The 24,452-nt window shown below is 34.4% G+C and overlaps 1 protein-coding gene across 2 annotated transcripts; it reads left to right on the top strand.

Annotated features, from left to right (window-relative positions):
• Positions 1 to 3,686: 3,686 nt before the first annotated feature.
• On the top strand, positions 3,687 to 9,422 carry LOC122300310 (probable sugar phosphate/phosphate translocator At3g17430). Of its 2 annotated transcripts, XM_043110854.1 has the most exons (10): positions 3,687 to 3,955; positions 4,031 to 4,221; positions 4,297 to 4,404; positions 4,713 to 4,744; positions 4,897 to 4,947; positions 7,457 to 7,518; positions 7,610 to 7,871; positions 8,058 to 8,329; positions 8,602 to 8,696; positions 9,039 to 9,422. In XM_043110854.1, the coding sequence occupies exons 2-9, from the start codon at positions 4,138 to 4,140 to the stop codon at positions 8,670 to 8,672; spliced, it is 942 nt and encodes a 313-aa protein (XP_042966788.1). In that variant the 5' UTR covers positions 3,687 to 3,955; positions 4,031 to 4,137; the 3' UTR covers positions 8,673 to 8,696; positions 9,039 to 9,422. The 2 variants fall into 2 exon arrangements, with proteins under 2 accessions (XP_042966788.1, XP_042966789.1); XM_043110855.1 differs by lacking the exon at positions 8,602 to 8,696.
• Positions 9,423 to 24,452: the final 15,030 nt, after the last annotated feature.

Here is a 24,452-nt window from a genome sequence, read left to right as displayed (position 1 = left end):
TTATATGAAAATTTAAAAAAAATTATAATAATGAGATAAAATTAGACGAAACATTCTCGCTATCCAAATGGGATGAGTTAGCAAAATTTTTTGTGCTCAAAATGAATGTACTCTTAAAAGATTTTTAGAAGCATATATATTTTATAAATTATATATAATTATTGTTTACAATTTTATAATTTTTCCAAGGAGAATGCTTCCATGATCAGTACTAACAGACTAGGTGTCTATTAATTTGAAAAGTAAAGAGGCACATGCATGCTGTACGGATAATTGACTATATTGGCACTTCTCGATTTGTCTTGTTTAATGAATCTTGGATCAATGGTCCTAAGTGTGTATGGCCACAACCCTAGATAACAGGCATGCTTAGCCTCTTAGAGTCAGCTAGCTTTGAAAATTAATATATATTGGGTTAAAAATAAGAATGGTACCTCAGTTTTGACGTCATCATGAGTTCAAAAATTCTCATTCAATTTTCTTATTAATTGCAACAATTTTTTGATCTACTTTCACTATCAAAATACTCTCTTCATCTTCCATTAAAAAAACCCTTATGAATGCCACGTCACGGGCATTAGAAACCACATTAAAATGACTGTCTGGTTTGGGTAACAAATATTCTCATCTCATTTTATTTTAATATTCAAACACTCTAAATAATACAAATATTTTTTAATTTCAAATTTTTAACCTTTTCATCCAATCATTACTTAATCATTATAACTTTCTCAAACTTTCAAATAAAACACAAAAAATAATTCAATATTTTCAAATTCTAAAATAAAAATAATATGAAAAAATTATATTATAATAATATTTTAACTCTATAATATTTTTATTCAATTTTTTATACCTCATTTTCCAAAATCCCACAAACATATTAACTTAAATCATTTTACTATTAGCAAAGCATTTTATTACTATTTACAAGTCATCTTATCTCACTATCTAAACAAGGATTTAAACTCCATTTTTTACATTATTTCTAATATAGAAAATACAAAATGAAAAAAAAAAAAAAAAGTGAAATAATAATAATAGAAAATCACCCCTTTTCATGCAAAGAGAGGTTCATGCGAAGAGAGGTACTGGTGGAGTGTCAATAGATGGAGCTAGGAGAACAAGTTACCCGGCGCATGATTCCCTACGATAGGCGGGTATATGATCCTGGAGAATATATATCTAACTTGTAAGCTGGGTACGTACTCTTCTATCTTTTTCTTAATTTGTTTCCAGGCTTCTAGATCTATGCTTCATGAATGTAGCTGATCATGGAAATCTACGTGAACACGGAGCTACCCCATCCCCCTGCCTGCCACATCATGGTCATGGTAATTGTGAACAGATTGACCCTCGTCGACAAGGAATCTATATATTATCAAAGAAATATAAATATATATATATATATATCTTGTCATGACTCATGGAAGTAGTAATTACATGGAGAATTGAGTTTTTAACTCTTTCGAACCGATGATATACTAATACTGATACTGATATTGATCATGAAAGAAAACATATATGCAGGTTATGATCAAACAATTAAAGGTTTCGCAACCTTATCTGCGTGCATGAGACTTTCAACGACCCTACCGTATATGGCATTGATCATGATTCTTTGAGCAATTAATATTATAATTTTATATGATGCTAATGCAGCTGCAACACTTGAGTTGATCTTTATAAGCCTCTTCGATCATTCCTAAAAGTTCAACATCATGGTGGTCCAAACTTGAATTATAACTCCCGATAATTATAATTTTTATTTATCTCCTCATTCTAAGCTGACACAGACTCTGGCTGTAATTTCTTATAAAGAAAAAACAAATATCCTACATAATGACACAAGGTTTGCAATATCAGTGATGTGATACTAAATGATGACAAAAATTCTGTAGTTGATGGGGAATCAAATTCTGTAGTATATCTGACATTTTAGTTCAGGTTTCAATTTATTATGGGAAATATGGCTCGGCAAAGCAAAGGATGTGCACAATATTGCCCCCATAGACTTGAGAACTCTATCATCAAATGATTCAAATCTGCATATAATATGTTCATCACATGAAACAAAGCACGAGTTTGTCCGAGACTTCTTCAATGTTTTGAAAATGATGCGTAAGCCTCTTGAGGTTTCTCCTTTCCCTTTCATTTTTTAGAGCTAAAGAAGCTTTGAACCACATTTTTGGCATGTAATAGCCAACCATCAAAGCCTAAAGACATTTTTTTAATGTAGCCATTATGTTCTGGTTTGTGGAGGAAAATCTCTCTCTCCCTCCCCCTCTCTCATTTTTCTTTTTCTTGGATTGCATTTGATATTAGGTGGTCCATGAGGTGTAGAAGATGGTGTAAAAAACCCAATATTCTTTGTTCAGTAGCTAAGAAATTAGCCCCATTGATAAGGATTGGAAAGCTTCACCACCACATCAGCAGAACACAGCAAACTCTTACGTACCCACTTGTTCTCAACACCCTACATCTCTTCAACGTGAGGAACTTTTGCTTCAATTTCCTTTAACATCCTCTCAAAGTATTTAAGTATTGGGGTACGTCTTTCAAAGTATTTAAGTATGTGGGATACGTCTTATACTTTGAAAGATCATGGAGTTGGTCTTTGTCCTACGTTATTTAACACTAAATGAGTAGCAGATCCACTACAAGAGAAGTGAACTTTTATGACCAAAAGAACTATTTCTTATGAAAACCGTGGGAAATAATCATTTTGGTCATTAAATTTTGGTCACAAAAGCCCACTTCTTTTGAAATGAGAGTAGTCTAGCCCTGATAAACATAGAATATTAATTTCAAATTCCATTAAACTTAAATGATTTAATTCATGGTCATTCAATATAAAACTAGATGATATGGTCTAATAGGATAAAATTTCTACTTAAAATTTTATTTTTAAGTTGGTGTGTAGAATACATCTAATAAAAGGGTTACATAACATAATTTAAGTCAAATCAAATATTAACATTTAAGCTGTATAAATGTTGTGTTCAACCACACTGGCTGATAACAGAATAACTCTAATACTAATTATAAGATTTCTCCCAACAAACTTGGAAGGATAACATATTGTTAAAAACTCAATCATTAATTCAAAAGCCGTAGGATTGCTACAGTAATTTGATTAAACCTCTAATTTTCAAAATCATAACATTCTACCACATTTCTGAATCCGACGGCCCACTCTATCGACATTGACTCGATGGTAATGTTTTTTTTACGGCTTCACTCATCTATCAATATTCAATGATCTAATACTATGCCAATACATAATACCAAAACATTTTAATCCAGCTTAGAAGTCACCTCCTTCGTGACTTGAACCTATGACATGGTTTCTAATATGATATCAATTGTTAAAGACCTAATATCCAAAAATCTTAAGACTTTGGATGTTAATTTGGTTAAACATTTAACTTCATGATCATAACACATGTTAGAGTAGAGATAAATAATAAATAAATAAATTAAATTAAATTAAATAGAGAGAGAGAGAGAGAGAGAGAGAGAGAGAGAGAGAGAGAGAGAGAGAGAGAGAGAGAGAGAGAGAGAGAGAGAGAGAGAGAGAGAGAGAGATCTCACGCGGAGATACATGTGAACGTGTGATGTTACGACGCACGTTAGGAAAACTTGCTTGCTCAGCTGCGTGCATATATATATATACGAGACGAGGTTGGAAACGAACAGAGATGATGTCTTCTCTGGTTAGTGGTTAGTGAGTGGAGGTATAAGAGAGCTTTAATGGTGGAGGAAGAAGGCTCACACTCGCACGCAAGCTTAGAAGTAGGAAGAAGTCCTATACGATAGATAGTATTGGGTCTTCTCCCTATTTTATTGTTTCTCTAGTCTCAAGCTCTGTCTTATTCCTTGCCGCCGTCTCCCTTCGGCTGTTACGGAAAGGGTTGATCCCTGAGATTGGGAGCCCGGGCCGATTCCTATCAAGGTAAAAGTCCCGTTTCGTCTTTGAAAGAAAAAACCAGATCGGACGGTGCATGACTCTGTTGTCTTGTCCGTCTAGTTTCATCTTTTCAGGTCTGGTTACGTTTGTGGTGAAGATGGTATAGCCTAGAACAGAGAGAGTAGTCGGTATTTGATGGTTATATCTTTGTGAAAGGAACAGAGACAATGATTAACATAAAGCTTGCTTCCACGTACCTCTACCTGCTAATATACATATTGCTTTCTTCCGGAGTCATTTTGTACAACAAGGTACTGATTTCTTTTCCTATCTGGGTACCTTTTATTATTTGTCTTGATGTTGTGGATTTCTTCCGTGCCATGCAGTGGGTTCTGTCTCCGAAATACTTCAACTTTCCGTTTCCTATAACGCTGACCATGATTCACATGGGCTTTTCCGGAGCCGTTGCATTTTTTCTTGTTCGGGTTTTCAAGGTATGGATCATTTCTTATGCTTGACTATGACGACGAAACTGGTGTTGATTCTGAGTCAGGAGTGTGCTTTAATATATAAGCAGACGTAATTTGATTCTGATTGTAGCTAGTTTCTTATTTCATATGATCCGTGACATAGAGCTATCAAATATCAGGACAGTACGGTTGTGCTTTGTGTTGCTGTTGTACTTTGCTACCTATGCTGCAAATACATGATTCCATTAATTACTTCTCATTGATTGCCTTTCTGTGGTTTTTTTTCTTTTAAATACCAACTGATGTAGTTAGATTATTCTTTGAATGTGTAGGTTGTTTCTCCTGTGAAAATGACATTTGAAATGTAAGTGACATAGTTTTTCAATTTCTTCTACCCTCATCCTTTCTTTTTCTGTTGTTATGTTCTCCTCTTCTTCATTAATTTGTCCTCTCTCTTTCATAAAAATCTTCTTTCTTTCTTTCTTTTTTTCTCTCTCTCTTATTAATGGTGAGCAGATATGCAACATGTGTCGTACCGATAAGTGCCTTCTTTGCATCAAGTCTTTGGTAAGATCTAACTGAACCAGACCTTTCGTTTTGAGTCTCTTTCCAGATTTTCTTTATGTTCTTCTACTTTCTTTTTTCCATGCAGGGCTTTTCTCCATTTCCCCTTGAATTATGTTGTTTGTAATTTGTGATCTTTTATTACTATAAACGAGTGCATGCCATATATACCCGCCAAGGATCTACTCTGCATGCATGTGTTTTGTTGCACAATATCAGGGTGAAATCCTTGATCTTTTTTAATTAGATGTGATTATTTCATTAGATTTTGAAGACTGAAGTTTTTCTTTATTGATTTGAAGTTTACTTTAAATATGTGCGCGCTTGCACTTCCTTATTGTAACAATTCGGCCCAATAATTCTAATGTCAAGAGATTAGTAATTTTTATTAGATTTAAATTATATTGAATGGACCATATTAGATAAGTTCACTAGTGATAACTTATTGAGATTGATTAAGAGTTTTAATTAGGCTCAATCACTAAGTTAAATTCCATTTATTATTTATTGAACGAGTTTTACTCCTTTTTAAATTTAAAGATCGATCATTAGAAATTTATTTTAATTTAAAATCATCACTGACTAAAATCTCATACTCAATCTCAATCACTGCCAATCCAACATTTAATGAACTACTAGATCATGTTTTTAAATTCAAACTCTCTTCTTGATTGATCATTATGACTGAGTCGAACTCGAACTCAAACTCGTCGGCATCCTATTCCAATAGGGATACAACTCTACTAATCATCTTCATGTTAAAACTCTTTAACTAAGTCCAACTCAAACTAGTTGTCACCCTCTCCGAAATTTCTGTATAAATATCTCCATTCCACATGTTATTTGTTAAAAAATCATAAATCTCCCAGTTTAGCACTGTGATCAGTTTTGTGTCAGAAATTTTAAGAATCAACACTACAAGGTAAGTATCTTGATCATAAATTAGGATTGACATACGTTAGCTAGTTATATATATTATTATTAAAACCAATTCTTTCGAAATCAGTTTTTATGTACCACGCATGTCATGATATTTGCAAACATGTGATTTATCATGTTTCATTCTACATATTATAGTTATGTATATATTATGCATCTCATACATCTCACGTTTCATAAGACACGTAAATTTTCATATGATCAAGTATAAGATAAGTTCATAACCGTTAATCCGATTGTCATTTAGATACATGGTACCAATGAAATTTATGATTAGAAGTGCAAACCATGGATCTAAGCGTAGTCCACCATAGTATCCTAGAATACTATTAGCGGCTCCCCTCGCGGTAAAGGGATGTGGGCCGGTACACAATCTTGCACACAAAATTAAATATGTGGGCCAGTATGATAAGTAAAATAAATCAAATAAGCTAAAATAAGTCATGCATGTCATAGCATACATATGAATAATAATGATTTTAAGTTTTTAGCAGAAAATATTTTTGAAAAATCTTATCCTAAGTATGTTTATATTATGATGGGTTTCTTACTGAGTCATCGACTCATTTTAGATTGTTTCTATGTTTTTAAACCATCCCAAATCAAGATAATTATAATGATAGAGCTGTAGGACAAGACTTAGCCCAAAGAGTATGGGTGTAAATCAGTCCGGTCTGGGCCGGGGGATGATGGACCGAAATTTTTAGTCCCACATTTTCCTCATACTAAACCGAACCGAACATCCATAGGGACCGGATCGGACTGGTAGCTATCGGTTTGTTCAATTCAGTTCAATTATTTTTTTTATTCTTTTCACCTTTTTTTCAAATAAATTAATAAAAAAAATCAATTTACATTACAAAATAAAAATTAAATGAATTATTAATGTAGATTATATAACTAATTCATTAAAAAAATATATTTAGATGGTCAATGATAATAAATTAGATGAAGATCACATTATTAACTTATATAATTAATATATAAAAATAATATATTAAATTATTAAAAATACTTTTAAAATATATACAGGAGTTCGATCTGGTCCAATCTAAAATTTATAGACCCTGGGATCGGACCAAATGGCTTCGGTTCACAATTTATGGGACCGAGACAGACCGGTCTAGAGCTCGATCCGATCTGGTCAGTTTTTTCGATCTGGATCGACTGGCTTACACCCCTATCCGAGAGACGTGACAGTAGCCTAAATTATGTACATAGATTTTAAGTTATGATTTTTATGGTACAGATTTTGAAAAATTTTAATAAATGCTTCCGTACACTCTCATTTATGATCTCAGTATTTTAATTCAAAGCAATTTTATTTATTATAAAGAATCTTTGTATTTGACACTTCCTTCAGAATAAAATAAACAAATATATTTTTAAATCAAGGTTCAATAATAGCACTCTGGCTCTCAAGAAGTTTTAAAAGTGATTTTATTATTAACTGTGAGGAGTGGGACGTTACACTTATCTAGGTTTTGGATTGTTATCAACGGTGAGATCTTTTGAAACAATCTTGATGTTGGTGGATTGAGGTCTGTTGACAAGTTTTTCGCTTCTCATGTAGGTTTGGCAACACTGCTTTCTTGCACATTTCTGTGGCCTTCATTCAGATGCTCAGAGCATTAAGTATGTTTGGAGTAGCTGCATATTTTGTTACTATAATGATAAATTTCTTAACTACTAGATGACCATTTGTATCTTAATTTTAATGTTTCAGTGCCTGTGGCAACATTTATCATGGCTGTTATGTGTGGCATCAGCAAACCAAAGTGTGACGTCTTCTTGAGCATGTGGCTGATCAGTGTTGGAGTTGTCATTTCCTCATATGGGGAGATTCATTTTAATGTAATCGGTACAGTTTACCAGGTTATAGGCATATTTGCTGAAGCTCTTAGGCTGGTCTTAACTCAAGTCCTTCTACAAAAGAAGGGCTTGACTCTAAACCCCATCACCAGCTTGTATTACATAGCTCCGTGCAGGTACTTTTGTTTTGAAGCTTCTGTGTTTTGGAGGATGAACAATTCTGTCAAGTCTTTTGTAGCAATTAGGGTTTTATTCTTCTTTATAAATCTATACACAATGATTTTTAAGCACTTACATCGGTGGGTGCCTAACGGTAAATACTATGGCATGAGCTTCTCACTTGTTGATACTTTCACATGCAGTTTTGTGTTTTTGTTTGCGGCTTGGTGTTTACTGGAGAAGACTCAGATGCAAGTTTCCCAGGACCAGAACGAGTTTAACTACTGGATCTTTTTCTCCAATGCTCTTTGTGCTTTGGCCTTGAATTTCTCCATTTTCTTGGTAATTGGTAGAACAGGAGCAGTTACCATCCGAGTTGCTGGCGTTGTTAAAGACTGGATGTTGAGAGCCCTTTCCACTGTAATATTTCCAGAGTCCACAATAACAGGGTTGAATATAATTGGTTATGGGGTTGGTAAGTCTCCATCCTTGCTCCTTTTTAAAGTTCAAGCTTTCAGTCACATATACATTTCCTACCTAATCTAAACCTCTAGACATTCACTTTACATTAACAACAATTCTATTTATAGTTACTTTTACGTACTCTTTTATATACTCCATTGATATGATTGGTTGTGTATTAAAAAATTAATACAGCCAATCACATCAATGAAGTGTGCAGATAGTACGCAAAAGTGACTGTAGGTAGCATTACTCTAACATTGAAATTCCTTTTTTCCCCTACAGCATTATGTGGCATTTTCATGTATAATTACCTAAAGGTTAATGAAGTTCGAGTATCTCAACAATCTCCTTAAAGTATGCCTGAAAGAATCACTAAGGTGAATCTCAAATATCATCCTATATATATTTAAAAATTCTATTTATAAGCCCGTGTGAACAATACACTTAATAAATTACTTACATGACATAATTTGATTTAAAAGAGATTTTAAAATTTAAATCTTATAAATCAAATCTTATCATTTAAGTTATATGAATGATGCTATACGCTAGGTTGAGAACTCTTATATATTAGGGCTGGGCTGTCCGATATGTTCTGTTTCTTTCATCAAAAGTATATCCTCAACCTTAAACTTTGCTAATGTGTTTACTTGAGTTAGTTTGGTGCATCCTCACCCTAATAGTTGTGCTTTCATTGTTGGGTAATACAATACATACAGGATTTTGATGAAGAAACGCCTCTACTTTCAACATCAAGGTTATCTCGCATTGGACGTTCTTCGCAGCTCATGCATGATTCATGACAGTGTAAAGGCAAGCGGCCAACAATGATAATTATCTAAAAGGGAAACCCAATCGTAGGAGGAAGCCAGCTCACGTGCACCCTAAGGCCTTGTTTGTTTTTATAACTATTCTCATCTCGTCTCGTCTCATTATTATAACTTTTATCTCAACTTATCTCATTTCATCTGTGAAAACAAACGAGACCATTCGTTCTTTCGAGACCATATATTATTTTCATACATTTCCAGTTTCAAAGACGATTCATATGTATTTACTTATTTGTAGCATAATGATAAAATCAAAGTCTTAAATTTGTAAAATGCTATTCATTATCTTTTAACATTATTTTTTCAATTTCTCCTAGCATTAACATGTCATCAAAGGATTAAGTAAATAAATAAACTATAATAATTAATTTTTTAATCATTTGAAGTGGTCAACAATGATGAAAGAATGAAGATTAAAAAAAATAATGATGAATAATACCTTTCAGTTTGATTTTTGGACATGCTTTTTATTTTCTACGGTATGTATCTCTGCAAATCTGTTTTTCCCCTTGGAACCGAAGAATATGAAAAACCCTTCCAAGAATTAGTGAATTTACTCTTATACTCGTGGGGATTCCTCAAAAGGTGGAGAGAGCAAACTAATTTAGCACAACATGCATATCCATGATCACTGAAAGCATGCTGTCATTGAAAGGACTCGCATGGTTGGCTAATGACAACCAACCAAGTTTTTAACAACAGTTTTCAATAACCACAAAGCTACCCACACTCAACAATGGTAAGAATTCCAAACTGTTTGAAATATCAATTGTGCTAACCCATGTTTTTACTCTTTCATCCCATAACAAATTGTAATACATGCATTACTGAAAATGCATGTATTAGTTTAAGGAACCAACCAATAACCTAAAGTAAGGAGTCCACCACCAATGGGCTTCTAAAAGCTGGATGTAGATGGAGATAAGAGGTAGTATGTATCGGGAATCTAGCTTCTATACTTTTCTATTTATTGAGGGGCTTACATCTTAGTACCTTGAATATTTGGGACCATACCTTGTGTTACATTACTTAATTATGTATGGTGATATGTATGAATCTAAATAAGCTCACATAATTATCTTTATGCAACTGGCAAATGAAGCAAAATTCATTTCAACTAGTACCAACCACTTCATAGGCATGTTATAATTTCAAACATCATACGGCAGACTAACAAGTAACAAAATGAAATAGACGGTTCTATGGATAACCACACTATGTTTCCTCATTGCAAGTGAAAGTAAAGAAGGCATACTACAAACCACTGTTTCATCTGTCTTCCATGAAGGTAGGATATGATCCCTTCTTTGACAAACCTCACGCGCTGTCTGCAAATGGAGTAAATTAAAACCTGGTCAGGCACCAATATAAATACAACATATAACATCATCCCTCATGATGGTACAATGAAGGGCTTTAATAGAATAACAAAATTCTCATCGGCATATAATCCACTTGTCCTCATTTTCATGTATTGGAGGGGGGGGGGGGGGGGGGGGGAGTAAATTCTTGACTTATTTTATAACCATGGAATAGCCTTGTAGAACAAAAAGAACAATGATCTTGTTTTGTTTATAGATACCATTATCAATAATTCCCAAGATTAAATAAACCAGCTTTGGAAAATGTATAGTAGTGTTATTGAGGTTTTCAATATGTACCAAGTCTTTCCACATCATCTGTGTTCTCCTTCTACAAATGAACGTTAAGGGCTTCATCATCAATACAATCATCAGCGTCACTTTCTCTAGACAACTGTTCAGGTGACAAGGTAGACGGATCAACCGGCAATTGGTCTTCATCTCCTCGGGTCAGTGGATTGAGGATCTCCGGGCTAATTTCATTAACAAGACCGTACTCCCGTTCCTCAGTATCACTCTTGTCTTCGGAGTCAAAAGCGTCGGACTCATCATCATCATCATCAGTATCATCATGCAAGTTCGAGGTATTGTGGCGAATATTGTAAACATTCCTATTGGTTATCTTGTGTACCACGTGCCAACTTCCCCGCCAATTCGGGTCCTTGATGTAAAATACTTGCAACGTTTGGCATGCCAGGGCAAATGGCTCATATTTATACCATTGCCGGTTAGTATTAACACTTGTGAAGTGCTCCCCAACATGTATGCCCCTTCTTGTATCGCCAATGTCCCACCAATCACATTTAAAAATGAAACACTTATGCCAACCCATATAGCGTAATTCTATGATGTCTTGCAACACACCATAAAAGTCAACAGGCAAACCTTGATGTTCGCCATGAACAACAACCCCACTATTTTGGGTGCGATGATGCCCTTCGAGCTGCTTGGTGTGAAATCGAATTCCATTCATTATACATCTAGAATATGGTGCGACACGTGGATCTGGACCAGAACTCAATGTAAATATGTCATCGCTCACAGCAGGGGGAGTCATTGAGTGCAACTCGGCAATCTAGCATGGATATTTGATTTATCAATAACAGTATTATGAAAAGGCTAAGTTACGATAAAGGGATATTCCTACATATGAAATAGATAAATCTTACGCGTGTTTTGAACCACGTTGGGAATTCAATTTGGTGCCTACGCTCGAAATTAGTTGGGTCCTCTTCTTTCATCTTGTTACAGTGATCCCTACAAATATATATATATATATATATATATATATCAATATTTAAAAGATTATCCACTGACAAAACTTAAAAAATATTATTGGCTAAAGTAGACAATGAGAGTGGACTTACTCTAAATAGTCCTCGATCTCTGGACAATTATTAAGGACATACCATGTGGCCTTGGCCAACAGAGAGTCGGGCAAATTTGCCATTCTTGCTGCCCCTAGTGGGCGCACCTTTTGGATGGAAATCGATATATTCGAATTTACGGAGCTCTGCCCAATTGTGTTAGTGTTACGTTCCTCTCGATTATGTCTAGTCTCGATATCATTAAGGTACATAGAGCAAAAATTCAAGCACTCGACATGCAAATATGCCTCTGTAATTGAGCCTTCTGGACGGGCTCTATTGCGGACATACTGTTTGAACTTACCCATATACCTCTCGAATGGGTATATCCATCTATATTGGACAGGTCCTGCTAGCAAAGCCTCATCTGGCAGATGAATAGCAAGATGAATCATGATATCGAAAATACTGGTGCAAATATCATTTCCAGTTTGCAAAGAATGATGGGTATATTAGCTTGAAGCCGTTTCAACACTGTTATGTCTAGTGTTCGACCACATAATTCTTTGAAAAACAAACACAACTCAATTAAACATCGACACACATCCAGTTGTAGGTACCCACCAATAACAACCGGCAACAAATATTGCATGAAGATGTGACAATCATGGCTCTTCATTCCCATTATTTTTCCATCAGTAACGTTGACACACCAGGCAATATTAAAGGCAAAGCCATCAGGAAATTTAACTTCTGCCAAGCGTGCACAAAAACTCCTTCGCTCATTTACGTTTAACAAATAACAAGCAAGGCTAATAGAAGTTTGCGTACCATCATGTTGTAAATGTAATTCTTTCCTTCATCCAAGATCTTCCAAATCCATACGCGTAGCAGCGGTGTCCTTACTTTTTCCTTCAATATTCATCAAGGTTCCCAAAACATTATCACAAATATTTTTCTCAATATGCATGACGTCTAAGTTATGGCGCAATCTCAAGTCTAACCAGTATGGAAGTTCAAAGAAGATACTCTTTTTTGTCCAATTAAGTTCATTGGGCGTACGTTTTCTCTTCCTTGCTGATTTACCAAACTGCACATTTGAGACCTCATGTAATTGCTCCATTAAAGCTTGTCCCTCCACCATTCTCGGTTGGAAACTGTGTTCCTCCTTACCATTAAAAGCTGACTTTTTCCTCCTCCAATTGTGATCTTGGCCCAACCAACGACGATGGGCCATATAACAATGTTTTCGACCATGCACAAGCCACATTGAATCTGTCTCAACGTTACATGTAGGGCATGCCAACTTACCCTTCGTGCTCCAACCAGAAAGGTTAGCATATGCAGGAAAGTCATTAATGGTCCAAAGTAATGCTGCCCTCAACTAAAACGATTCTCGTTTGTATGCGTCATATGTATGAATTCCCTCCACCCACAAATCTGTCAACTCATCTATTAGGGGATGCAAGAACACGTCTATATCATTTCCCGGATCCTTTGGGCCAGGGATTAATAATGACATCATCAGGTATGGATCTTTCATGCATAACCAAGGGGGCAAGTTGTAAGACACAAGTAGCACTAGCCAAATGATGTACGATTTGCTAAGATTATTGAATGGGTTGAACCCATCACTCGCTAGACCAAGTCTGACATTACGAGGATCCTGGGCAAACCAAGCATGTTTGTTATCGAAGTTTTTCTATACACTGGAATCCGCTGGATGTCTCATGAAATTGGGATCATCAAGATGCTCTTCAACATGCCATCTCATCGACTGTGCAGTCTTCTTTGACATAAACAGCCTTTGCAACCGCGGCTTCAAAGGAAAATATCGAAAGACTTTTTGGGGTATCCTCTGTTGGATAGTTGGCATTGAGGCCCACCTAGATGCATTGCATTTAGGGCACTCATCTTTATCAGCATGCTCCTTCCAAAACAAGGCACAATCATTTGGACATACATGTATTTTTGTGTAACCAAATCCCAAACCCTGCTGTAAGAGGCGAGTCTCGTGGAATGAGGCAGGAAACAGTGCATGAGGAAAAGCTGCTTGCAAGAGCTTTATAACCATGTCAAAAGACTTCACAGTCCAACCACCAACTATCTTTATGTGAAGCAACTTGACTATGAATGATAGCTGTGAGAAGTTTGTGCAGTTTGGATAAAGTGGTTTTCTTGCATTTTCTAGCAACTATTCGAAGGTAGTATGTATCAGATCATGAGCGATGTGTTGTGAAGGCCCTTCATCTAAATTCAATTCTGTTCCAGCGGAATTATCCATAAAGGATCCCACACGGATGTCATCTAATATCTCGTCAACATCATCAATGTAGTCATTGTAGTTATAGGCATGAGGAACTTCTTCCTCAGAATCTGTGGCTTTAAGCAAAAATTCCTCCGCGCCATAGAATATCCATGCCGTATAAGATGTATCAATTCCTATGATGAACAAGTGATACTGGACCACTCCAATGGGATGGAAAGTACGATTTTGGCATCTCCTACATGGACACCTAATGCAGTCTCTACCAGGTGCATGGGCCTTCGCCACATCTATGAATTGTTTAACGCCTTTAGCATATTCGCTAGAACACAATCTATCTTCAATATGCATCCAAGCCTTGTCCATCTGGTTGAGTGACAAGGAATTGTACAAGTTAAAATCAAGTATGAGGAAAATCTTGTTACACTATGGACACAATGAAAGTGTGTAATGGTTTATCGCTCAAGTAGTTGAAGATAGATTGCAACAATAACGAAGAGCAGAATTTGCAAATAGGTGCTAGGACTGTTCGACAGCATTGTATGGATTGATAAATGTCAATTGAGCAAAATTGACTTGGTCAATTTATGTTTGCTGTAATGAAAAGGGAAGACCATATGTAAATGAATACATTAAGGTCCTAGCTACTTTCCTAGTAATTCCCAAACACCACATGTATATATATACATACATATATAAAAATATGAATATGTATGACCAATAGCAAAAAAGTAAAGTTACAACTATGAACAACTATAGAGTATGGAATAAATTAAGAGAATTAAGGTATAGTTTTGTAATATACATCATATTATTGATCATGGCCTTGTATTATATGCATGTTTTACACAGTTTTTAAGAAACTGCCTATTTGAAAGGAGGCAAAGATGGGATGTTTCGGGAGATGTTATAATTATACGTGGTAATAATACAACAAGTGATGACAATTCCCAAGCGGGTATGAAGTGTGCTTTGAGAACCAAGGTTAAAGTCTATGGAGTTCAGTTAGGCAAATTGGTTTTCATTGCATATATGAGAAGCTATACTTTATATAAAGTATTATATAAAGTTTACCTAGACAAAGCATTTTTACTCTTATACTTGATTAGCAAAATTATCGTTGACAAAATTTTTTAACTAGGCAATACATCAAGTGCATGATTACACAATGGTGGTTAAAGATGGCTTCTTCTCCTAGTGCTACTTAGCCAATTTTAGGACTGAATATGCTTGGGAAGTGATAGGCTTTATCATGAAACACTTTCCAAGTTTAGTTTCCAAGGCCAAATTGAGCAATAAATGCTCATGTATATGATATATACATGAGCAACGCACTAAATATTCAGCTGATAAACTGACTTCAACACCTTGTGAGTGTAAACCTCAAACCACAATACAGCTCCTAGGACAGCTTCAAGGGGTGTTTCAACTTACATGTATGTTTATATTGAGAATCAAGGTTATTATATTAAAGCCTGGTTTGGCTTGAATTAATGTAAAATCAGTTCACATACCAACAAATATAACACCAAGGACTTGCTTTAAATGTATAATGGTGGTAAGCCAATTAACTAACTTGTGGCCAATAGGGTGCTGATTTGAATAAGAAAGAAGGGGATTATGCTCCAACCAGATCCGATGATAGCTATGACAAGGCAATAGCTTCATAAACCACAAGACGAGCATTCACGGTATTTTTATTAAAAGTAGATTTAATCACCATATTAAATCAACTAATCACATGTACAAGACATGTGAATCTCCCATTAGCAAAATTATCGTGACATACTAAAAATCTAGAGTTAACAACCAATAACAAACCAGGCATGAGCCACACTTATATGGACAAGAAGTGTAAATGAGATTTAGGTGGAATCTCAAAAGCTCATATAGAGTTCAAAAAAGTGCAAAACATGAAATCTAGCTTCAAGACATAAAAGGAAGTTGTTATTACAAGATTGCCTTATCTTGTAATGGAGACAAAATATAAACATCAGAAAGTAAAACAACTCAATGTGAAGGGGTAAATTGCACGTGAAATACATGGCGAACATCCAAAGTGAATGTTCCATGTAAAACATTTCAGCATAGAACAGGGCTCACAGATATTATGACATCTCCTAGAAGTCTACAAAAATCTCTATCTTTACAACAACATGTTTTCATCAAGACCATCCCCTTGTGCAACCTGCATTGCACAACCAGACTTGTGCAATCAGGATGGATCAATTTACACAATCTTGACAATCCATCATTAAAGGCTACAATATTTTGCATCAGTTTTCTAACCATGACTCCCAGCTATATAACCATGTCCACAAGATATTTCAAACTCATTAACAATTTGGTGCCCATGATCATTTCCACTGGTCACGTTAAACACTATACTTAAATGCTGAAAGTATCAATATTTGCAAATGGGATGATAAACAATATACTAACATAATTATGAATTGCAACATAATAGGCAAAAATTAATATTCAAACAGAACAGAGTGTATATATGGCATAGGAAACAGCTCAATTCGAGTTTTAAGATCCAATCAGCAAAGGTGAATATTGAAGATACTCACCTTTGTGGTTAATCTGAAAAGTTTTTATGGTAACAGCAACACCCTGTAAAGCACAAGAAGGGCAACTCAATGAATTGACAAATCTATAATATATGAGTAGATTCGTGATGGGAAGACAGGTTCTCTCTATGAAAACCATGCCAAAATCCCTCACAATCATATATGAGGGATTTTGGCATATTAATATCATGTGGTATTGTCAAAAGTTATAAGTAAGCATTAAAATTAACACTACTGTCAGCTGTCTGCGATGCTATAAGTTAGAGAGCAAAACTCATCGTGGAAATACATTTTTAAGTGATATCCTTAAATTGGATGATCAGTCCAATTCAGTTTGTGGTCACTGGTAGAGATAGGAAGTTTCTTTCTCTTCGTGGCCAGCAGAAAGTTAAACGACATAAAGTGAAGTTAAAAGAACATATAATACGCAAGAAAACTGTGATAAACATTTTCATGGACAAATCTATATAACTATTGGAAATTTATACCCCATCCGAGACCACTAAACAAACATAGAACAACCTTTCATGAATTTCTGAGAAGAGGATTGTAGGAAGAAAAAAAATCTAAAAACAACCGTTGTTCATGGACTAATAATAGGACAGTATATATTGCTATTATCAGACTTTAAGGTATGTACTTAAATAGAGGCCATTTATGAATGAATTGAGAATTGCTTTAACGGACTAATACACTCATTAATCCTGAATGTACACATTTCTGTCTTGAAGAACCTTTAGAATAAAACATAGCTGGTACATTACGGACACGCAAATTCCCCCAACTGTTATATTTAATATAGAACTGAGTTCAGAATTAACAGAGATAACATAGTTACAATTTGAATTTTTTAAAGTGGTGAAACTAAAATTGTACATTAAAACTAGTTATGTGTACGTATGATTAGGCCTTAAACCCAGGAAATTGTAGCTGCATAATCACATGGTTATGCAGGTCAAATATATAAGTATAGACAGGATAGAAGCACTGAGATTTAATTTTCCCCATTTTTTTCCGACCATCCATGTAAAAAATTGACAAAGACAATCATATGCATGCACAGACACGTTTTGCTATAACAGAAATGATGAAGATTACGCCCACTGTTGTGAATCTTAGTGCCTTGTTCTACTTCTATGCATAACAAAATTCTTATGCATGTGTGTACAAATTGGGTTGAGAAATCCAGGAAATTTCCCAAATGTATAAGATCAACCAGGCAACATTCTTTTTACACAACCATAGCCAAACTCTCATTTGCAACCCCAGATCAAATTTGCAAGGGTGCTTCAATTTGATATAACTGCCAGGCTAGAAATGTTGATGTTTTCCAGCTTGCCAATGAGTAATGCAAATGCCAAGAATGCATGAATGTTTAATACAATCTTGTGCATGAGGAGATACATTAATAATTCCAGATCATCTCACGTGAGTAATTCTCAGTCACCCTGTATTGGACTATAAAGAAAAAATTAAAGATTTTTCATCAGTAACCATCAACATCTCTTTCTCTTGTTCCTGCACAGTACAATACTTAACCAAACAACACTCCGACTATACTCATACTTAGTTGGTCCTTAGGCTCCTTGTCGCTCAGTTTGGCCTTCCTCGAAATTATAATTTTTTCCAATGTTGTTCGACCTCATGGTAATTATAAAAGAGGCAGGGAAAAAAAAGTTTAATAATTTGGTGCTAGGATGTAAACATATTTTATGATATCACCACACCTCCCCCCACCTTTTCTACACAAATTATATTCGAACATCACCTCTACTTATGAATGCCTTCCTTCCTTATTTCTCGCCTTTATCAAATTTTCTGTTATATTGTTTATTTCTGACTCTTGAGAGAGAGAGAGAGAGAGAGAGAGAGAGAGAGAGAGAGAGAGGGTAAGATAAGGCATATATATTGGGTACTCTACATTATGACAGAAGAGGTAAAGAGTAGTAGAGATCAGGAAGCACAGCTGGGATAACCATCTGGTCATTCAGCTTCCTTTTGATTAAAAGAGTGCCAAGAGGGGCTTCTCGTATACAATATAGCAAGATTTGTAGGTATATCACAATTGGTGATGGAGCTACTGGAAAGAAGTGCATGCTGAAATCTTATAGCATGGAAATGACCCTCCCACAGCATGAAAGTATTATGTTTCATCACACTTGATACTGTCTAAATTTACACAAGCAGCTTTCAACTAAAATCATAAATTAAACAATATTGTGGTCTCAGCAAATCATTTAAGATGATGTTTTCTAACACATAAATTTATATAGGATTATGTGCCTCCCACCCTTTAAACATTAGTGAACATGTTCAGGTTGCTGGCAGCACAGTATAAGTATTGACTATGGCCCACTGCTGGCAATTAGTACTAGGTAATTGTATAGTCAGAAATTTTCATAGGACCACAAAATTTGTTCCGATTGAAAAAACATTTTAATTAAATATATAGGTTGGGTGAACACAAGGCAGGAGCATTTTAACAACATGTTAACTTTGAGTTACAAACAGGGCCAAAAGAGGAGGAAATTGCTGGCCTTCTCACTCATAATAAAAAGCCAGATAAGCCACAATATCCTTCAAGGTTTCACATTTAAAAACCAAAATGGAAAATTGTTCATGGACCAATTTTTGGCATTCATGCTTTATGATTCAAGTTCTTAATTAAGATCTCAGTTGACATTGTATTGAAATGGCCACATGTTTTCTTGGCCATGAATTCCACATTGGTGGAATCCTGAGATGTTATGCAGTGCCTTACAAAAACTCGTGCCAGTAGTCCTTGATAATAAAAACTTGGTACAGTTATTACATATACATATATAGGCATAGATATATATATATATATATATATATATATATGTATATGTAAGTACTTCATGAGCCTCAATGTATGCTAAACATGTATGTGAATTTGGATCAACATACTACAGATCTAATGAAAAACACAAGGAGAAATCCTATTGATCATCCTTGACTTGCATCAGTCTCAAGTGCTCAGGGAAATCTCTATATCTATACATGATGCTAGCCTCCTGAAACTTCATTAATTTTTTAATTAATGAAGTATACCTATTCTGTATCATGCAATTTATGGTAATTTCCAGAAAAAACTAGCCTTCGCAGGGTGAAGACCTCAAGAAGGCAATTGGCAGTAGGTGTTTACATGGAGTGCATAACCAAGGAATAACCATTAATTTACCTAATTAAATATCCTGAAATTAGACTTGTATATTAAAGTTCCTAGCATGCGCATAGATCTACCTCCAAGACAGGAAATCTAATTTTGGGTTTCAGTATTCAATCCTTGTCCCTTTGAACATATATTCGTAGCTAAACAAGCAGATTGAAAAATTTCCAGAGAATGAAACGGGCCCAATCCTCAGAGATACACAGCATGAAAGTCTTACTAGGCAGCAATAGGTAAGAGATTTACCAAGTGGGAGAAGGAGAGATGCTCGATCTTGAAAAGAGAAATAAACGCCCTACTCGGCTCTTGGTGCCAACTGGCGGCAGTGAGGTGGTAATGGGCGGCAACTGTCGCCAACGAGTGGACGTCGAAGGGAGCCGACGTTTCAGAAACCACTGTCGATGATCGAGTCTGTCTGAGAGTAGTCGAAGGTGAGGCGAAATTGCAGGTTGGGTCTCGACTCATATATGGTTTCCCAACAAGCAATACACTGACCGTGTGAAGGGTTTTTGATTAATGGCCTATGTTCTAGTTTTAATTCCCGCTCAACTTTTAACACGAGACAAATGTCGTCGTTGAAGGCCACTTATAGGCACGGTTTATGAGTCGCCGCACCATAACTCGTGACAATAAACATTAACAATTTCGTTGTTGACTTTTTGTGGCATAAGCCATCTATTTCCTACTAGCGGTTGTCATGGGAAGAAAAATCGTGGCTAAATAACATATTTCTTGTAGTGGGGATATCGCATTCAAAACAAAACAAAAAGGACTCGCATGTGATGTGATTTTTACACACCACATGCATCACATATTTTATCTGAAGCCTTTTTTTGGTTATTCTTGCTTGCTTATAATTTGATGGGTTAAAAAGATAAAAATTAAAACTAAGTTTACGAGAAACACGGGCTTCTTAATATGAGCCCTAAAGTTGTTACATAATATTATGCCTCTCAATATGAACCGAAAGCGATATATTTATACTTGCTAGCGTATATGAAAATTAGTTGAGAAGTTTTATCCCATAAATTCTTTGACTAAGGAAAAACCTATTTAAGTCTCAATTGAATAACAGATCTGAGTTTTACTTAAATCATGTACAAACTAGCTTACATAATGATATATGCGTTTATGGAAGATCGCTCAGATAGTTTATATTAATAAATAAATTACCAAAATTTTGTTTTAAAGATAATAGTAAATGAATAATATTTCATAAAAGACTATTGTCAAAAATAGAAATATGAATGAGACGCTAAGGTGCGGTTTGGATAGTGAGATGAAATTAGATTATATTTGATGAAAGTTGAATAAAATATTATTAGAATATTATTTTTTAATAATATTATTATTTTGATTTTTGAAAAAGTTTAATTATTTGTTATATTTTTATAAGAATTTGAAAAAATTGTAATGATGAGATAAGATGAAAAGAAAAATCTTCTTGCAAGCACATTTTGTGTACTAATTTGCGTACCAATATTGATATGTAAGGTAGATATTTAATGAAAAGATGTAAATTGAAGACGAAAATAATTTTCATGAGATAAGATTTTTTCTTCTTCTTTCAAATTTTTTTTTAAATAAAAAAAAATTATCAATACGCGAATTGGTACACGAAGTGGACTTATACTTAGCAATACTTGAAAGAAAATTAGATAAAATATTCTCAGTATCCAAAAGGGACGAGCTCAAAAATGTCAAAATGAATGTACTCTCAAAAGATTTTTAGAAGCATATATATTTTATAAATTATATATAATTATCGTTTACAATTTTATAATTTTCCCAAGGAGAATGCTTCCATGATCATTACTAACAAACAAGGTGTCCATTAATTTGAAAATCAAAGAGGCACATGCATGCTGTACGGATAATTGACTATATTGGCACTTCTCGATTTGTCTTGTTTAATGAATCTTGGATCAATGGTCCTAAGTGTGTATGGCCACAACCCTAGATGGCCTACCAAACAGGCATGCTTAGCCTCTTAGAGTCAGCTAGCTTTGAAAATTAATATATATTGGGTTAAAAATAAGAATGGTCCGATCCCCGAGTTTTGACATCATCGTGAGTTCAAAAATTTTCATTCAATTTTCTTATTAATTGCAACAATTTTTGGATCTCCTTTCATTATCAAAATACTCTTCATCTTCCATACAAAAACCCTAATGAATGCCACATTACTGGTATTAGAAACCACATTAAAATAATTGTCTGGTTTGGATAATAAGATACAAATCTAATCTTATTTTAATATTTAAATACTCCAAATAATGTAAATATTTTTTAATTTTTAATTTTTAATTTTTTTCATCTAATTATTATTTAATCATTACAACTTTTACAAACTTTTAAATAAAACATAAAAAATAATTCGATTTTTTCAAATATCAGAATAAAAATAATATCAAAAAATTATATTATAACAATATTTTAACTTTATAATATTATTATTCAATTTTTTATCTCTCATTTTCTAAAATTCTATGAACATCTTAACTTAAATCATTTTATTATTAGCAAATCATTTCACTACTCTTTACAAATCATCTCATTCACTATCTAAACAAAGCTTTAAACTCCATTTTTTACATTATTTCTAACATAGAAAATACAAAATGAGAAAAAAAAGTGAAATAATAATAATAATAATAATAATGATAATGATAATAATAATAATAATAATAATAATAGTAATAGAAAATCACCCCTTCTCATGCAAACAGAGGTACACTCCATACAGGGAGCTAGGAGAACAAGTTAACGTGGCGCGTGATTCCCTAAGATAGGCAGGTATATGGTAGATCAGGCCTATTTGAGCAAAAGTTGTCAACCATCATTTCGACTTCGGTTGAAATAATCATTTTCGTAATAAATCTAAATTCAAAAAATATTATGATAAATCTAAATTAGGTGGACGAGGCTTTTTGAAAAGAAGGTTTAGAACATCATGCATGGGGATGATAATTCAACCCCCATTAATATTTTCTCTCATCTAAGGAAATGTGACTTTCTTTTCTCTTTTGAAATATTTAAGGAAATTAATTAATGTGGTTCTTGATCAACATGAGGCATTCTTAAAAATAAAAAAAAATAAAATAAAAGGCGGCTTATGCTTTATTCCTCAACTTCGGCAATCGGAGTGTCGTACATAAGCTTGCATGCATGCATGCATGCCATGGAGGGCAAACCTTTAATATATATCCATCTTTATGGAAAAACTATATCTCAGTGTGTATTTTAATTTGACCGGCCTTTTGCATGCATATATGTTAATTAAGCCATGTAGTCTGCAGTAGGGCACAATGTGTCGTACGGAAGGATATTTTGCTAGCTAGCTAGTTAATTTACAGAAATTGGAGTTTATATATATATACATATATATGCAGAGGATATTAAGCCATGTCAATTTCTTGAAGTTGAAACCCTCTAAAACGACTTCTCATGCAGTATAATGCGTATTTTCTCTTATACACATAAAGAATATGAATAATTATATAAACTTATGGCAATATATATAATTAGTTATATATTTTTCTGTATTTTATATCTTTTTTCTGTTTTAATTCGTTACTAATAATTTATGGCTTTTATTGGTTAAAAGAGTGCTGATTTAAGCTTCCATGAATGATCCTGCAGAATATATATCTAACTTGTAAGCTGGGTACGTACTCTTCTAGCTTTTTCTTAATTTGTTTCCAGGCTTCTAGATCTATGCTTCATGCATGTGGCTGACCATCGAAATCAACGTGAACACGGACCTACTCCATCCCCCTGCCTGCCATCTCATGGTCATGATAATTTTGAACAGATTTGACCCTCGCGAGAAGGAATCTATATATATCTTGTCATGACTCATGGAAGTAGTAATTACATGGAGAATTGAGTTTTTAACTCTTTCGAACCGATGATATACTGATAGTGATAGTGATACTGATCGTGAAAGAAAACATATATGCAGGTTATGATCAAACAATTAAAGGTTTCGCAACCTTACCTGCGTGCATGAGACTTTCACCGACCCTACCGTATATGGCATTGATCATAATTCTTTGAGCAATTAATATTATAATTTTATATGATGCTAATGCAGCTGCAACACTTGAGTTGCTCTTTACAAGCCTCTTCGATCATTCCTGAAAGTTCAACATCATGGTGGTCCAAACTTGAATTATAACTACCGATAATTATAATTTTTATGTATCTCCTCATTCTAAGCTGACACAGACTCTGGCTGTAATTTCTGATTAAGAAAAAAGAAATATCCTGCATAATGACACAAGGTTTGCATATCAGTGATGTCATACTAAATGATGCAGACAGAAATTTTGTAGTTGATGGGGAATCAAATTCTGTAGTATATCTGACATTTTAGTTCAGATGTCAAATTATTATGGGAAATACGGCTCGGCAAAGCGAAGGATGTGCACAATATTGCCCCCATAAACTTGATAACTCTATCATCAAATGATTCAAATCTGCATATAATATGTTCATCGCATCAAACAAAGCACGATTTTGTCTGAGACTTCTTTAATGTTTTGAAAATGATGTGTAAGCCTCTTGAGGTTTCTCCTTAATTTCCCTTTTTTTTTATGAGCTA

The sequence above is a fragment of the Carya illinoinensis genome, chromosome 2 (assembly GCF_018687715.1).
Source record: "Carya illinoinensis cultivar Pawnee chromosome 2, C.illinoinensisPawnee_v1, whole genome shotgun sequence".
NCBI classification, from domain to species: Eukaryota; Viridiplantae; Streptophyta; class Magnoliopsida; order Fagales; family Juglandaceae; genus Carya; species Carya illinoinensis.
The sequence above is the reverse complement of the archived record's forward strand: the minus strand, read 5'-3'. Positions and strand labels throughout refer to the sequence as shown.